We start from the raw sequence: 18,880 nt of genomic DNA, 5'->3' as shown, positions 1-18,880 counted from the left end.
TCTCATTTTGCCTGATTTACTGGGGCCCTGATTACACTCTGTTTACTGGCACTCGTAAACACAATGACAACCTGGCAGCATATAAACATCTTAAACACTGTTATTATTTCTCAATCCAGTGAGAACACACAAGGCAATCCTCATTGCTGGATCCTGGTTATCTGTCCCGACCGCAGCCACACCAGTGTGTCATCTGCCGCACAGACATGGAAAAAAAGAGCAACACAAAAAAAAAGGAGAGGGTTTTTTTTTTTAATTTAGGCAGTGGCTCAGTATTTGTCTGGCCGTGTTTCCGAGCCCATGTTCTATTTAATAGCATGAGAGCTAATTATTCAATATTTTTTAACTGATGCAGGCGTTGTCAGAGCAAACGGAGAAGACATTAAATTCACGCCGAGTATGATGTCTTTGGCCCGGTGAATGGAACTGACAGTTTGGTTCTTTGGAGTCTTGCACTTCTTTTTTTCACCACCCGTCGAGAAAAGGGAGTGAGGGGAGGAGGAGAAAGAGAGGGGGATTGGCTGGAGGCAGCCACATAAAAGTAGCATTGGCAGAAGGCGAGGCTGCAGAGTGCCAAGGCCTCTCTAACTTCATTCGCAGACGCTTCTCGACATTATAAAAAGGCCGGAATTATTTGAGAGACGGACATGTAAGTCCAATAGCATGCGCTTTCGCTCCTTGTCGCGTCTGATGTCCGACGCGGCGTCTTAAATCTGAGATGCTAATATTAGATGTGTCAACTGAAGCGCTGGTCATCTCACATGTGGTCAAAAGCTTTGGCGGAAAAAGCCACATAACTGCACGCCCAGCAATGCGAATTATTCGATGACGCAGATGCAGCGTATCTACGGGCGTAATGACTCAGCTGGCGGTGACAGTAACTCCTGACTAATGGTCAGACCGTGACCGTCAGCGGCAGACAACACAAGGATGCTGCATGATGACATGCTCAGTCGTCCCTGTGCTGCAGCAGCAGCAGGCAGATAGTAATAAAAATGATAATAATTATAATAGGTTTTCAGTCTGTAGCGCTACTCTGGTTCTCATCAGGGGCTTTCAAAGAAAATAGGTAGAGATCATTTCCTTGCCCTAACGATTAGATTTTGAACTTTAGTGTGTGTGTGTTTGTGCTCAGCTTTCAGTCTATTCCACTGATGGAATAATTCGATCATTTTACCTTCAGCAGCGGCGTGCACCTTGTTCTAATTAGAAAGATTAAGAGAGTCTATTGGCTGGAATGAATAGATGACTTGTGTTGGTGGGGTTTTTCAGCAGAAGGACTTAGGCCTCAGTCGGCTATGATTTTTGTTTGTTTTCATCGCAGGCTGTTTTTTTCTAGGGTTTGCTGTGGCGACTAAAAGTTTCGCTGAGAGCCTCCGTACTGATGGGGAAAGCGTGGAAACGCTTCAACATGTAACTTTTCTTTTATTATCACCTTTCGAGGGCGTTAAATTCATGTCAACATGGTCGTAAATCATCAAAAGAAAAAATAGTTTCAGTTTGAATGAATTACCGAGATTGAATGTTTTTTTTACAACTTGGCAATCTGTGTTATTGGATTACCAGACCTAAGAATTGTTCACATGACATACGTGAACGACTCAATAACCTTTAATGAAGCCATATGTTACAATTTAGTGTAATCCATACCTTACGACTTTTTCCTAAGTATTTTTTCTGCTCTGGTCTTATTAATCTTCCCAGTCACGGTATCTCCATGAATTCTCTCAGTTAAAAAAAAGTTTTGGAGCTTACCACTATATTTAATGATTGTCATCAAATCAAAGAGGTTTCACTTGTCCTTCTCTGACCTCAATCGAAAAAAAAAGGCTGGTCAGATGAAAACAAAATGTTGTAAAGCTTTGGAAAAAGTAGGTAAGGTGGCTCACTCTATTTCCAGTGTCTAGAATGAAATGTTCCACCAATATTCCTACTTTTATACGATTTGGATCACGTCACTGCGTGACATAGATATTTGTAAAATGTACCGCCTAATTTAAGACGCTTTAAAGAGAAAGAGAAACCAGAAATCTTCGCACAGAAACTCAAACTTATAACACAATACGTAATTGCGTTAGCAAGATCCCTGCTCCTGCCTCTTGCATTGAGTTTCGCTGAACTAATAAAGTCACCAGGTTGTAAATACAGAAAAACAAAGACAGATTTATTTTGTCTGTCACCTTACTTTTGTTTTGTTTTTTCTACGACGACGGGAACCGTTTGTGTGGCCTCTGGAGTTGACCCCTGTTAGTCATGTCTGCTCAAAACCACTATCTAAACGCCTGTTATAAAAAAATCTCTCAGTAAATGTTGTAAGTTTATTTGTCTGCCTAATTCCGACCAGCTCTGGGTCTGAGCGGCGCAGGCTTCCTTGTTTATTGTTGTGTGTTGCTAACAACAGCAACAGATGGTAATGATGATCCTCCACCAGCCTCCTCTTCAGTTGCGCTAACAGGTGTAACCTCACTCCCGCTTTAATTTCACTCAGTCTCTGCTTCTTTTTTCTTTTTTCCTTTACTACTTGTGGTGATCTTTAAAGACTTTTAGTATTTTTATATTTTAACTCACAATGTGGAAAATCATTGGAGTCCATGAAACCCTGCTGCTCCTGATTCCTGAAGGCAGCTTTAGTGTGGACTAAGGTTTTTAGTAGCAAAGTAGTAAAGAAAAACAAGAGGAGGGAGAAAAAAATCTAATGTGATTTATCGGTGATTTATTGAATGTCTGGCGTGAATCTTGTTTTAAATAATCTAAGTTTTAGATGTTTTAGGCACCGAGCTTTGGAAACTGAGTTTCTGTATGCAGGGTTGCATTTCCAGATCATGGGGTCCGAGGTTCCCATGGGCAGGATGTGTTGGTTAGGCTGAGAGAGAGAGAGAGAGAGAGAGAGAGAGAGCACCAACAGTGCACTCACATCCTCTCCACGTGGGCTTTGAAAAACATTGTAAATTATTGTATGTTCTGACGGCAGCATGTGGACAGTGGCTGTCTCACATACTGTACATATACACAGAGCGGAAGAGACACTGGAAACACTTAACATTGTGGATGGAAACACACACATACACAGTGTACTTCTCAGCCCACAGTGTCTTGACAAAGACGTCTTATTCCAATACGATGCTCCTGCTATCGACGCCCCTGCTACTCTGTACTCTACAACAGTTTCCTAACCTTTTTGAGCCACATTAGGTAAGCCAATGGCACACCAGCAAACGAAAATGCCACAAACTAAAACCTGGGCCTATTTAGTTGAACACAACCCAAATATTGTCACAGGAATTGAAGAAAGACACACACGAAAATCTTCTTTAACAGCTCTGAGTCTGTCCTATTTTAGTTTTTATAGCGTTCTGCTGCCACCAAGTGGAAGACTATTTCATTGTTATGCCTGTCGCTGACGAACACAATCAAATTATTTGCAGGAAAGAAATAATCGTTTTCCGAACTATTTAGTGAAATTGAATAATTTCCCACGGCACACCTGGTGATCTCTCAGGGCACATTACTGGGCCACGGTACAGTGGTTGGGAATCACTGCTCTACATGATCATTGTATTAGTAGCAGCAGTAAATACTTGCAAATATGACTTAGAGGGACCATAAACTGAAAATCAAGTAAAAAATCTGCAGCTACAAAGCCTGGGTTTTGGAGAGTGCTCTGTATATTTTTTAAATCAAGCTGCCATACCTTGGCAAACCAAGGAGAATTAAGACGTGACAGAGTTAGTACTACAAGTGTCCAGTCCTTACACATACTCCTGGCTTACACATTTAAACTACAACATGAGGGCCTGAAAAATGTTTTGAATAGAGAATAACGAACAAAGTACTCTGCCATGTAATGGATAACATCAAGGACTTTCAGGAACAGCTTTGAAAAATGTTTTGGTTTTGTTTTTTTTCCTGACAGAGCACAGTCACCCTTTATTCAAACACAGACGGGAAACACTGCATGTTTTTTGGCCAGGCCGCCCGGGCATGGTCATTCTCGGGTGCCTTAACCGAAGGGGGGAGGGGGGGGTATTGCGGCAAATTGCTGCAGCGAGACTTGAAAGCTCGGAGGACGGAGGATAAAGGAGTGGAGGAATATCAATAAAAGGAAAAGGACGTGCAGATAAAACACGATAATAACCAGGGGGATGATAAAGCTGCGGCCAGAAGGGAATGTGATGATTTTGTTGGAACTCTAAAACCTAAAATCTCATTCTGTGGTCAGTACTTCTGGGTTATCGTGTCCTCATCTCCCTCTCACCCATCTGTAGACATTCCTCTCCCCTTCTGTCAAAGAACAATCAAGTGAGGAAAAGTGTGCTGAGAGGAAGTCTATTTCTCTCCGTGGAATACACCTATTACAGAAGAGCCAGGACAACTACAGGAAATTTCATAATCACTCCTGCATTAGAAAAGAGTCTTAAGAAATGCAGTGCAGTCAATGAAGGTCATGCTGCATGGGAACATTTTTGGAAAAATTGCCTGATTAAGCTGGGTTTTGGGGGGTTTTCAGAGGTGACGGTAAAAATGTGGGATTTCTTTGACGCCATAGTTTTGGCTATGTGTGACAACGCTTCCGGATCCAGCAATCCGGAGCAGTGTCCTTGTTTTATGATATTTTTTTGATGTTGTTTGGATGCAGGAGACTAGCTGCACTGGTGGTTTATAGAGAAAGAGTAAAATAGAAATTCACACGCAAGAGAGAACAGAGTAGTGTGAGAAGCCCGGCTTGGTAAAACAAACGCCTATGCACCTAATAGAATTAAAGAAAATCCTCTGTCTTCTGAACATCTTTTAAGTCGGTGAGTCAGCTGCAGCTCACAGCTCACAGGCTCTTAGCTGTGTGTTTAGAAAACTTAAAGGTAGCGTCTGGCGTCTGCACACTTAGGAAAATCCAGACGATCTGTTCTCTTTTAATGCCCCTGAAAATGCCAGCTTGGTGCCATTTTGGGCAAAACCTAGAGAGCGTGGAGCGACACTGCTCAGAGAGAGAGGGGGGGTGGAGGGGGGGGGTTGAGAGCAAACACACCACTGTGCACATGGTGTGTCAGTGAGCGAGCGGCGCGCTGAAATAAACACTTTCAGTTGCCCAAAGAGAAGTTTGGTTTCATTGTTTAATGGCTCTGCTATTCCCTGCTAATGTTTTACATATGAGATAGAGAGAAAAGTGGACAGAGAGCAGGCCTCTGATTACCTCTCACCGAACCATTTGCTGCCTTTTCATTCGCCCTCCAATCTTTTACACTCAGTCTTTTTCAATCTGATTTCTGCCGACAACTCAATTGCGCCGGCTGGGGCTCGTTTGTTTTTGAACTAAATATTACAGTACGGAGTATGTGAGTCATAAGACTCGTCTGTCAACTTGATCATATTAGTCACCTTGTTTCATGACAGCCTCTTGCAAAATGTCCTTTTTGACCGTCCTCTACGTAAAGAGAGAGAACAGAGCAACACACGAGGACAGGGGGTGTGTGGGAGCATGTGTCTCTCTCCCTCTCTATCTCTCTCACTCACCCACACACACACACTTCCATCAACCTAAATGTCACTACATCTCATAAATCCTCATTGACCCTCCAGACATTAACCTCCTATTTTCCCCCTCCTGTGTTACAGAAACCACAGACCATGGATCAAGTAAATGTGACAAGTGAGTGGACGTTCTTTAACCTTGCTGTCAACATCGAAACGTAAATAAAAACTGTTGGGGTTTTTCTTTGCCCGTTACGAGGGCAGCTTGACGTCTAACGTCTTCTCCTCTGTGTGTTTTTTCTCGCCGTGCTTCCCGTGCTGTGATTATCAGCGGAGGGGGTTGCTTTGGCGCTGTGCAAAAGGAGAAGGTGAAGGGCAAAGACGAGACGTACTGGAAGGAGATCAACGCGGCAATGGCCTTGACCAACTTGGCACAAGGCAAGGACAGCGTCTCGGGGACCACCAGCTGCATCATCCAGAAGTCCTCCCATATAGCAGAAATCAAGACTGTTAAAGTGCCGCTGGTGCAGAAGTATTAGCCCCGATGTCACCCTCCCACCTCTCTATGCAAACACACAGCTCTGTTGGACACGAGTAGAGGACTGTTGTTGACGAAGAAGAGGAGTCTGTGTGGCAAAGTAAGTGTGAAACACAAAGGGAACTCTCATTCTTTTCGGTTGTTATCGGTGTCTAAAAATGCAAAAGAGGCCTTGACCTTCAATTTCTTCGCTGGGTTAAAGTTTTACTACAGTATTTCCTACATTGAGATGTTTTGTAATATTAAGTTATTTTTGAACCAATCTTTTTTTTTATTTTCTTTTTCTTGCATTTTTTCTTGCATTTTTTTAATAATGTTTATTTTGCCAAAGTGCCTTTGTTATTGAGACCAATATATTGCTCTGACTGTGGTCGATGCGAAGTGCAGATCCTTGAAGTGCCTCTTTGGAAATAACACAAATGAAGAAATATTTTGAAGAAGAATTTTAATGATTGCTCGCAGAAATGCTAGATTGGCCAGTGCCTTAAAAAGTGAATGAGCTCACCATATGAGGCACTGATGAACTCGAATAACACTCTCACACCCGTAGTCAGTCGCTCAGTGAATGCCCAGCATTGAGTCTCTGTTCTTGTTTTGACTGGAGTCTTCATTTTGACTGTAAGCTGAACACTGTTTAGTCTCAGCCAGCCTCTTGTCTCTGGCAGCCCAACTGCACTGTTGGATACATACAGTAGATAAGTGGCTCGAACGTGAACAGCTGATAAGAAGCCAACATTCTCTGCCGTGCCCACATCTCGGCCTTAGATTTCATTAAGGACTCCTTTCTTATCGCGGCTTGGCGAAACGTGCACAAATGCCAAGTTGGACCTAAATGAAATCACATTCACCCAAGCAGTGACACACGAGCTACGTCGATCCACGGGCTGCTCCTCATTGGTCCGAGCGCGTCTTTGTTTCAGGAGGAGAACGCCGTGACGTAGAAGTGACGTTTTTGTTTTTTTTCTTTGTCATATCAGTGTTGTTTGTGGACATGATGCCTTTTCCCTTTCCCTGTGCTCAGAACAAGATAGTCCTGAGTGAATGAAGAATTAAAAAAAAAAAAAAGAAGCCAGCACCAGTTCCAGCTCCCCAGCCTTTTGAACCCCAACCTCCTCAGCTGTTTAGCATTATATTTAAATTGCAGTTTACAAGAAGCCAGAGGACTTTAAAGTTTGACTCTCTTCCCCTGGCTTCTCTTTTCTGTCTGCACAAACACACTCCAGTATTATCTCGTTGTCGGCCGAGCAAGTGTTCAAAGTCTTGGTTTTCGTAAGTCTGTTTATGTGAGGTCATTTTGTTTCTGTGTGTTTGGGTTTGACTATACCATAAGGCATTAAGAGCTTCTTTTGTCATCCGGTGGGGAAAAAAATATTTTTTTTAAGGAAGTGCATATGGTAAACACGTTTACAGTGCGGGATGACGGCTTCACAAACTGTTAGACTTATGGAAGTAACTGAAGTTGGCTCTCTGTGCCGACTTTAATTTTACGTATATCTTCAAGGTACTGTTTATGTGTGTCAAAATGTACACTCTGTCGCAAGTTGTTTTGTTTTTTTCTGACAACCCAGACTATGTTTGTGGTCAAGGACGTGTGATGACGTAGGGGTAAATTAAGCTGCCATTTTGACCTTTTCTGTGTCACGAATGTGCAAACTTTTTTTTTCTTTTACTTGCTGTGGTTACAGTTTTTTTGGTTGGTTTTCAATCAGCAAACACAGGCTCCACTGAAGGCTGATGTAATTTAATGTAAAGGTGATGAGAAGCAGATAAAAAAAATTGAAGGACAAAAGCATATTTTTCCTGTTAGCGTGCCTATGGAATTATGATGAAATGAATCGCACTAGCCAGTCCCCAGGCATTATTTGCTTATTCAGTGGGGGCTGTAGGCTCCCACATGTGTTTTTTATCCAGGAAGGGTAGCAGCGGGGCAGTGCCGGGGCTCACTCCTTGTGTTTCTAATCCCACCTCTCAACCTCTGGACCACTCGCGACCCTCACACCTCACATGATACCAGTTCACTGGGAAGAGGCAGAGTGAGAGAAGGAGGCCTTTGTTGTCTCTACCTGCAGTACGTCACTACCCCAGCACAGACGCTCCGGGTACTAACAAAGAGTTTTCTCCAGCCAAGGTTCTGTACTTGCAGTTCCTCAGCAGAAACCCTGCTTTCACAACCACGCTGACAAACTAGAAGCACCAGTGTGGAGAAAAAAAAAGCCTGTAAATGATTCCAAAAATAGTTATACACTGAGGGCAACTGGACGGAGACGTTTCACCTCTCATCCAAGAGGCTTCTTCAGTTCTGACTGACCAATGGGTCTCTGACTAATACCTGTAATGAGGGTCGTTGCAGAAAGGGGGGATGGAGGTGTGGTGGAACACACCCTCTTCTAAGGAGGTGAAATTATGGATGAAAGGTTGTGTCTCAAACCACCTCCTCTATCAACACCAAGCCAAAAGTGGCGCTCAGGTGTAACTATTAGTCCATAGCTATGGTATCACTCCCCATTCATGCCTCTAACCTTGTGACTTCACAATCCGCCCAGGTGTAACTATTAGTCGGTCCACCACACCTCCATCCCCCCTTTCTGCAATGACCCTCATTACAGGTATGCAGCCCCTTTGAGGCCAAATACCAGAATTTCCCATTGGTCAGTCAGAACTGAAGAAGCCTCTGGGATGAGAGGTGAAACGTCTTCAAAAACGCCTGCTTCGTCCAGTTGCCCTCCATGTAACTATTTTTGGTTTTAAATGACCTGGATGACTGAGAACCTACACAGACCTATAAATTATTGTTACAGACTTTGTACAGACAAAGAAAGTGGTGACCATAGTTTGTTGTTTTTATTGTTAAGTTATATAAAACCAGATTTTTCTTTTTTTGTTTGTTTGTTTGTTTTGATAGAGACTGGATTTTCGATCCAATGACCAAATGCATATCTTCTTGTATTGTCCAGTTTGCTCCTATGTAAAGTTTCTTTTATAAAACCTGATGTTACTTGGTCAAGGCAATGAATAAACCTCAAAATGGAACCGAGGACATTTTATATTTTGTGTATAAGTTTTGATGGTGAGTTTTTTTATGGCACGTTTTTTTTTTTTTTTTAAAGTGTGCGCAAGATAACACATGAAATAATAGATTTTAGCTGCTTAAAGGAATTGTCTTTGTAACATGTGACCAGGATACTTGATTTACTAGTGGAAAATTGACATAGTTGTTCGTCTCTACATGTGGCTCTTTGGTCTATGTGTGAATTGTCCTACCTTGGCCTGTTGTCCATGAAGATAAACTCCAGCTCCAGCTCTCCACACAACCCTGAAAAGGATCGAGAGGGAGAGATAATGCATTCATGGTTTCATGCAATAAGCTAATGTCAAAAATTAAAGAAATGATTTCCTTGAAGAAAAGGTGTCAAATAGTGAGGTTATAAAAACATCATTAAGAGCAGCTTTAAAGCCCAAAACATGTCTGTGTAAAAATAATCCTCTCTAAATAGCTGCATTTCATGAGCACCTGTGTTTGTGTTGCTACTTTTTGGAACACATTAATCACTTTGTGGACGTTCCACTCTGTAGACTGCCATTTTGGTGTTTTCTCTTGTTGATGTCACCAGACCTAATTGCACCCGTAGGCCCTGGAGTGTACCACGCAACGCAGGAGATGTTTGTTTATGACACGCAAGTCCATTGGGTTTTTGTTTTTTTTGGGAGCAAAACAGACTAATAATGACAAACCAGTGGAAGAGCTGAAAGTACACTGTAGGGAGCTGTGTCGACCACACACCATTAGTGGTTTGGGCTCCTTCATTTGCTGTCTCCTGTGTATTTTTGTTACCTTAAAGAGGATGTTGGGCGTTTAGCTTTAGTTCCTTCACCCACAATGGGATTACAATATTCTGTACATGTTTCCACCCATGTGCTAGTGTGCATCCATTATAGTGGTATATGGGATGCACTTAACAAGACTGTAGGGGAGACGACTGAGGCCTGCTGCAGTGTCAAATCTCAGCCAGACGAAAACTGAATTTATTCATCTACACTCCCTAGGTGTGTCCTTGTCCTTGGGGCATCGCCTCACTTCTCTTTCATGTATATTGATGACTATACCACCTGAACCTGAACTAGGGTGTGAATCTGAGGCCAAGACCCGTCTGATGTCTGGAAAAGACGGAATAAAAATTGATATGGAGACCAAAAAAAAGAAATGATGTGAGACACTGAAATAAACATGTTGACAGCAGCTGCTCCCCAGCCAGTAATGCCACAGAATGCAGCCTATTGTTGGACAGCCCTGTATCATGTGGCTCCACCTTCAGTCAGAATCGATCAGAACACAGTCAGTAAATCAGTCAAACACCCAACAAGTTGCCCCCACCCCTGCTCCTGTCCTCCCTCTGCCTCCGGACCTCAGTGTGGCCCTGTCAGATGGCTCACTGTAAAAAAAAAATTCTACAAATAATCGGATCACATTTTGTGACTCCTCATCTCTCACTGGATGGAGTTGGCCAAACACGGCCTCGCCTGAGCCGTATTTTCCATTGAAAAACTAAGTGATATTCCATGCTGCCTATAGTTTCTCCTCGCTTTCCTTTTTTTTTTTTAAATCCATGCCCTTTTTTTCTGTACTGCTGAAATATTTAAAACCGTGGAACTGCACGGTTATCTCAGCGACGGAGACAGACAAGTGGAGATTCTAGTTGGCTCGGTTCGTGTCTTGACAGACTCCAGACTTCACCTTGGCCATTTGTTCTGCCAGAGACTCGACTTCAGCGGCAGGGGCCACACAAACTATACTAAAAAAGTAATCCAAGAACACAGACGTTCTGAAAATCATTTCCCATTTGATGAGGACATATGACTCCCGTGACATGCTGAAATAATTAGTTACCTTGCTGTGAAGGATGCTCCGAGGAGACCCGGTTCCTCAGAGCCTGGACTTTGTCTGTTGCTCACTCCTGGACCTTGGACACAAATTTGCGAAGAAATGCTGGGCCTTAATTGTAAGATTCCAGAAAGAGTTGACTGATTGAAAATGTGATTCACTCCTGCAATTACTTCAGGACTGCGGCTGTTTTGGATCTGCTCAACCGTCACGGGTGTTTGAGGAGATGATGCATCAGATCGTGGATGCTGTGTGAAGCAAAAATGAGAGATAAAGGGTCAGAGATGCATGAGCAATTTACAAATTACATTAAGAAAATTAGTGTATTTTCCCAGAGGGCACGTTTAAGTAATAAGATCAGTGTGTTTGTTTGACTGAGAACTTCCACTGAGTGATGGAAAGAAACATAATCTAAAGCTGCAGAGGCATAAAAAAAACGCACAGTGCTCAGAGATTACTCACTAAATAAATTGATGTTGAAATCATATGCACATACAGCAATTATGCTAGTTTAATGTAAGCTTTCATTTTTCTAGAACCTGTCAAGATATTTGGAAGTATTCCCTAGATTATAATTTTTTATTTCACACTTACAATTTTTTTTTTACTGATTAGGACATTCATCTTAAACTTGTGGACCTTTTGTTTTCATTATTTTATTAACGCCACATTTTCCACCGTGGTGTTCTTGAGTTGCACTATTACCTATAAACTAATGTTTCTCAAAGTGTGGGGCCCGCCCCACTGATGGGAAAGGGATTTTTGTTTCTTATAGAACCACTGCTATAACCCCTAAGGCTGACCTAGAACTTTTCAAAATAAAAGCTTAAGCATGCATCATAAACAAGAGGGAGAGGACAACACTTGCGTCAGTTTCTCAAACAATAGCAAAGGATATCCAGACAGATGTATTGCAAGATACGAAGGCGTTTTGTGCAACCATTAAATACAACGAATCATGTGAACAGAGAACTCCTCTCACCGGTCCCACTTGTTGTTCTGTTGTCTTTTTCTTGCTACTTCCTACCTAGCCCACGTAAGCAACACCACCCCCACAATTCCCAGTGGTACTACTTAGTTTTATACCTTTGGATACGCATTCAGAAGCTTTTCAAAAATGTACAAAATTAATCTGTGACAAAGGCTTCAACTAGGCTTTAAGTTGCTTTTTCAACAACAAAGAAACATTTGGTTTCGGGGACCAATGAACATGTCAGAAAGCTTTCAAAATTAAGTTCACAAACAGTACACACCTTGCTCTGTTGGTGGCAAGACAATGCTTGAACCACCTCCAACCTTCTTAAGATTGCTCTAAACCCACATAATCCCAGTTACGGTCTCATGGCAAAAACCTCTGCCTCTTAATCAGCTCTGCTGTTCAAAGGTTAGCCAGAGCAATTTCTGAGTTTTATCCAGCGTTCAAAGAGGCCCACCGTGCACCAGACACATGCAGTGTGTGTCTGTTTGTTTATTGGAAGATAATGCCTGTGAATTTCCTGCCGAGATCCCACAGCTCAGGTCCATCCAAGAGTCACTCACACTCACACGATAACAGTAACAGGGCTAGACATGCTGGAGGTTCAGCTGCCTGCATCTCAGCTGTTTCCGAGCAGCTTATGTTCTGGTAATTGTTAGTCGTCTGAGCTCTTAAAGGAGAAGCCCACTGAAACAGCTGCGACAAACAATGATCCCCATTCCGGGGCCGAGCTAACGCACGTCTGCCAATGTGGGATCAAGGCAAAGCAGAGCAAAGCTGCGGAGATCAGACTGACATACGTGCCGCGGAGTGAGAACTGGTACCTCCACTGCTGCTGGTGCAAACAAATGTAAAAGCCACGTATCTGATTTCATACACACGCTTCAGTTACATGGGCAGCAGCTCATCTGTAGACAGTGTTTTGATTTTGCAAGGTAGTGTCACTGACCAAGGCTGTGGTACAGTTTGAAATTTTTTTTTTAATTACTGTACTTTTATAGTGAGAGAAAATCTCAAGATCGGCACGAATCTGATGCAACAGATGGAAGATGTTGCAACTCCACGAGTAACGAGACAGAAATACAAGTCAGGACAGAATCGGTGACACTTTAGAGACTACATTGACATTGCTATTAGAGACTACAGTACATTACTAACCACAATACCACTGTGTACTACCTAATACTTTAGCTTACTGTGACATTTTGGTGACTTCATTTACCAAATGCACGATGGGGTGTTAACCCTTTACGTCTCACTATGAAGTTTGCAATATTGGAGGGATTACCAATTAACATGTGTAATAATAATAATAACTTTAAAAAAATCAATTTAAATTCATAATGCAATTTTGGAGAAAAACTCAAATTAAGCTAAATTTTTACTAACGAAATAAATCCAAATTATTAAAATGCTTCTAATATTTAAATATTGAGTGAGGTCACTACTGTAGGTCTGGTGAGCAGAATGTAGGTAAAAAAATAGGTTAAATAAAGTTAGGCAAAGACAATCAAATGAGAAAGAAAAGAAATGAACCCAGCTGAATATCACACTCGTGAGTAAACAAGTAAAAATAAACCAGGGAAAACACAGGGACGTGGAAATATGACACACGTCAAAAAGTTCCATGACTAATTAGTTTATAGGTCGCAGGTCATGGTGCGAGGTCGCGATCGTCCCATGTTTGCAGAAAGAAGCATTATTTTGGTGTCGAAACCCCTCATTGGAATCTAATTTCAGCTTCTGAGAATGAACTTTGGGTGCTGTTTATTGCCGGGGGAGCATAATTCAAAAATAACAGCCATGGCAGCGCCATATGCCATGATTGCTGTTTTCGCATTCTGTGGTGTCACCAGCAGAGCCACTTTGCTCTTTCCATACTCATGACTCCAGAGCTGATAGGACTGTTGGTTCCATGTGGGGATTGCCCTCTGCCACGCAAGCACTGAGAAGTTGCTTTTAGCATGACGGATTGGACTGCGATAGCAAAGTGGCATTGGCATCTTGCTCAGAAAGTGCTTCAGAGAGGTGGTGCATCATTCTTGCACATTCCCAGGCCCGTGTACAGAAAAAGTCTCGAAGGTTTTCCTGCTCCTTCATAAGAAAGCGTTGGCACTTTAACCTCCCCATAAAACTAACCCACCCCCTCATTTGTGGTGTATAATATGATGCCTTTATGATATTATTGGCATACCTGGGAATGGAAACTCATTCCTGACCCCACGTACTCTGCCCTTGTTTTATCCAAATCTTTTAGAGTGCGGAAACACAGAACTATCAATAAAGGCCGTAAAATGTAACGCCTCGCAATAAATAACGAAGTAATGAGCTCTTGTCTTCTGTCTTCGCCTGCTGCTATTGGTGGTGTTCCATACTGCACGATTTTTAGCATTGGTCCAAACTCAACAATATGTATATATATATATACATACACATGTGTAGAAAATAGAAAAATGAAATTTGGTCTGGATTTGTGTTGAAAAAAAATTGTGCATAATTATTAAAAAAATGATTATTTTTTCCTAGTATGTGTATGCGCTGAGATGAAATAACAATTCAGTTGGCAGCACATTTAATTGCAGTTTAAATAAAGTAATCATGTAGTATCCCTTTCAGAGTAAACACAAAGGAGTAATTGAATTTAATCAAATATAATCCGAGTTTTATACATTTCAATTCCAGTAAATGCATTCATAGTTTATTTTTGAGGGTTTTACTACAATCTACCTGGATATACCTGGCAATACTTGTAGACCTCTGGCAGTCACAAAACACCTGGCAATAGGGGGCCACCTAAACCACCAACATATATTAAAGATATTCTCTTTAAACCTTTTACAGACAGAGACAGAGGTGTTGCCATCATTAGAGTCATTTCCTTCTCTCTTGATAACTTCATTTTATTTGCTTGTAAATGTTTTACTTTCGCTGGCTGAAGTGTAAATCACCATCTTGTCTCCTGTTTCTAGGTTTATTTTTACTTTTTTACCTCGAGCAAAACTCCAACCTGTCCATCTGCTGCCTCTGAGGCTCTTTATTTATTTTTTTTTAAATTTTCCACAGTAATCTTTTCCGCATCAGCACAGAAATATATTGATTAGTGCAGCTTAGACGCAGAATTTTTTCCCTTTATTTGTCCTTTAAATTCTACTTGTATTTCTCTACTCCCACAGTGACTGGTTGTAAATACTGTTTATACATCTGTAAATGCTCACGGCAGAGGGTAATGTGCGCCATTACATTTCAGGGGGCCTCCCTGATTTATCAACTTCAATACTGGGGACCTAACATACATATTAGGAAGTTTAAATGCTGAAAGGCCCAGTGAGTATTTCCACCGCCCATTGCGAGTTTTAGCGGCAGCATCGAGCGAGCGCGGAGTAAAACAGAAGCCACAAGCACTCGCAGCATAACGACAGCCCCGGGGATCACAAATAAGATATGGAGGAGAGCGAGGCCTGGTGACTGTGTGTAATATTTCATCACAGAAAAGCTAAATAAATTCCTCACTACAGTCAAGTGAAACCGCGTCAACGCAGCAGATGTAAGAGATGGCAGCTGCCGGAGGAATGTGGTTTGGCAGGGACCGAGGCCTGGAGAGAGACGGGAAGGTCCTCTCACGTTAACACTTTGTGTTTTTTGGGAACCAAAAATAATACAGAATGGTGATAGACTGACAGTGAAACACTTTTTTGTGTTTTTATTATATTATTATTATTTGTGTGTATGTTCAGATCAAAAGACACATTTCTGTGGGTCTAAATTCCAAAAGAATTTTTACATGGAACAATTACGCAGCCCCCAGATTCCTAAGGCATATTTCAAGCTGGGTATTACTGAACTTTTAGACTTATTTGTCAAAGGATGATGCGAACTTGCACACACACAATTCAACTATTTCATAAGCCCATACTCTGATGTTTAAAGATACAGGGTGGTAAAGGCTGCGGATCTGGCAGGCAGCTTGGTACAAGCATGGCAGCCATTTTTCAAGTAGAGCAAATAAATAGGCCTCACTTTGCTCAAGCGTTCAGTTGGAGCCAAAACTGTAATGTTACCATAAATCTGGAATCATGTGGTTACACTCAGCCAATGCAGGAACTGAATCCTCCAGATGCTGGTAAAAGACATTTTTATTTTTATTTTTTCCCTTTCCCCTTATCTGATAAACACGTACACATGTTACGTTTAAAGTTTTCATGATCTCCTCTTGACAACTGACGGTTTGGTGAAGTCAGTTTACAACTTTACTCACTGTGTATTGGACACAACCAGGTGTCTGGTCCTGCTGATAGTTGTGGGAGTTTGATGTTGAAAAGCCTACTGTACATATAACTAACGGTCTGTAGGGGGTGCCAATAAAAGAAAAAAAAGTAACATTGTCATTGCTTAATGACATTTTTACTTGGAAGGGACAATTATACAGTCATCAGGAAACATAACACACCGTGAACCCATTTGAATTTGTAGCTAGTTAGCTAGCTAGCTAGTTTGAGTTGGTTTGATTAATGAACTGAACTTTAACAACATTTTTACTCGATGCCCAATAGAATTTGGATGTTAAAAAAGGTGCTGACAGATGACTCTTCTTAGGCACAGTAACAACTACCATGCAGGAGCAACTGATGTATATCAAAACAAAAAGTCGTAAACCAATAGTGATTTTATTGCAGTGACTGTGTTCACATTGTCAAAGAAACGCGGCTTGAGCTTGAACATATAAGGGTGGTTGTTTGAGGTGTTCCTCTGGGAGTAAAATCAGAAACAGTATAAGATCTGTCTAAGAACTTTTTGATAATGGTTATAATTTTTTTTAAAAGTCTCTGTTGCCATAACGCAAAGTAAATATTGCATTATTCATCTCATACAGCTGTCGTAATTTTTGCCGCTTGGCTTAGCAGAAATTAGCATGGAGGCCTGGAAGAAGAGTCTAATGGTCCATTTGGTTTGGAGGCAAATCAGGATGGACGAAACCTATGGACTGAAAGAAATTGTGTCAGAAACATGTAGGAAGAGAGCAGTAACAATGACGCTTTACCACAGTGTAACTTTTAACTGTTTCCTTCTTTAATCTCTACCAAATTTGCAACATTACAGTCGCTTTATTGGCGAGAGTTGGCAAAACATATGAACATATCTGTAAAACATATGCATTATTATATTCCCCTCCATATCTCTCCTGATTATCCATTCATTTCAAACTTCATAATCATGGCTGTTTCTCCCCTCTTCTCATGTCCGTTAAAAAGCTCAGCTCTTACCTCATCAATTTTAGCCACCTGTGTTGTATTCACAGTCTCCCAAGCATGTATCGCCGTATACAACATAAATCATGCCAGGTTTAACTGGTGGCACCAACTTGTTTCCAATATTTTTTTCTTTTTAAAATGGGGAGGGGAGGGGTGCAGCAGGTCAAATAAATGTTATTTTAATGTTTTTTATATTTGTGCTACAGTGGGAAAAAATAATTGGTTGTACTTTTTGTAATGTAAAACAAACAAAAAAACTTTAATTCACAAGAATAAAGTTCAGGAAAGTTTTTGTCACAAAACTGGGAATAGGTATGATCGGGGGGTGAGGGGGTTGATGATAGTGGGCTATGCAAATAAACTTTGCTAACCACCGACGAATGGGGCTACAATCTCCTCACACAGCCGAGGCAGTAATGCAAAGCAGCTTCAAGCTTCACTGAAAAAACATGTGCTACTGTGTACTGCTTGATTGAATGAATGCAAATATTTGAGTGCAGCGACTCTGCCCGCTGGGAAGTCGAGTTGAGGAAAACCACCTAAGTGAATTTAGATGCTTCTCGGCACCCCGCGAGCGCAACCTCAAGGCTGCAACTGCAGAGAGCAGGAACATGCTACACCCACACACTGTTACCCTATCTGTTCACAGCCCCAGGTGGGCACAAGGCAGCAGCATGGTGGACGCCAGACAGCTAGTCTTTTATTACAGTTCCACTCTGGGCACAGTGTTTGTCAGAGCTGGCATGAAGAATGAGCAGGAAGATGAGAGTTTTTCTATGTTAGGACAAGCTGGAACTTAGCAGGGTAATAATGTGAGCCATATTGCGACAGGAGGTGCTGAGGTGTAGACAAAATAGCCTCCCCAGTACTGTAGCAAGCTACCATTACACTCCACTATCCTCATAAAAACACCTAGTGTGTGCCAGTGCGTGCAGGACAGCGTAAAGGAATGTCCACATGCACAGCTGGTTAGCAAGTCTATGAGGTGTCTAAGGAGGTCGGGTTCCTTCATCATCTGAAACAAAAACAAAATCAAAGACATTGTTCCCTCTGTTCCTCCAAAACACAGTACTATACACACAGATAGTACATGCACAGCCATACACACAGACATTAAAGGTAGTGTTATTTGAGTTTTTGTCTTTCATTCTTCTACCACAACAATGACAAAAACATAATGTCCGATACCAGTGATTACTAATGGTTTAAATAAGTACTCTAAGTCATTCCACTTTCTCACTGTACATGTAACCAGTGATTCCCAACCACTGTTCCATGGCACATAAGAGGACCATGACCGAGCATCGGGTGCCATGTGGAAAATTATCCAATTACTTATTTGTACTTTGGACTTAAATACTTAATTGGTCCAAAACTATTATCTAATAACAAATCATTTGTTCTTATTCACAACAGCAACAATAAATGATTTCAAAATTGGTGACAGTAGATGGCTCTAAAAACTAGAATAAAGAAAGTCTCACAGTTTTGTCTGTGTCTTTCTTTAATTCCTGTGAGTATATTAGTGTTATGTTCAACTAAACAGACTCAGGTCTCAGACTGAATCAGTGAGTCAATGATGTTTTCATTGAATACGTATATTGTACCTCTGCTGACTAAATACAATATAATCTTGTTTAAAACTGAATTTAAATGTGGAGCCCGGTAAATTGTACATTTTACCCAGTAGGTGGCAGTAATGTGCCTTAATGCAGACTTCTAGGTTGGCTTAAGCGGAAATGATGTAGACATGACGCTGATGTAAACACGAC

The 18,880-nt window shown here is 41.5% G+C and overlaps 1 protein-coding gene across 5 annotated transcripts in view; it reads left to right on the top strand.

Moving 5' to 3' along the window:
- mkxa (mohawk homeobox a) overlaps nt 1-18,880 on the top strand; it is a 1,121,182-nt gene that overhangs the window by 20,838 nt on the left and 1,081,464 nt on the right. For 3 of the 5 annotated variants that reach the window (XM_025054738.1, XM_008307734.3, XM_025054739.1), the window contains exons 6-7: nt 5,611-5,644; nt 5,798-6,104. In XM_025054738.1, the coding sequence (XP_024910506.1) occupies nt 5,611-5,644; nt 5,798-6,005 (242 nt within the window). In that variant the 3' untranslated portion in view covers nt 6,006-6,104. Of the gene's footprint in view, nt 1-5,610; nt 5,685-5,797; nt 6,105-7,890; nt 8,540-18,880 lie in introns of those variants that run through there. The other 2 variants (XM_025054740.1, XM_025054741.1) reach the window with 2 other exon arrangements.

Source organism: Cynoglossus semilaevis, chromosome 3 (assembly GCF_000523025.1).
Source record: "Cynoglossus semilaevis isolate Cse_v1.0 chromosome 3, Cse_v1.0, whole genome shotgun sequence".
In the NCBI taxonomy this organism is placed as follows: domain Eukaryota; kingdom Metazoa; phylum Chordata; class Actinopteri; order Pleuronectiformes; family Cynoglossidae; genus Cynoglossus; species Cynoglossus semilaevis.
The sequence above is the reverse complement of the archived record's forward strand: the minus strand, read 5'-3'. Positions and strand labels throughout refer to the sequence as shown.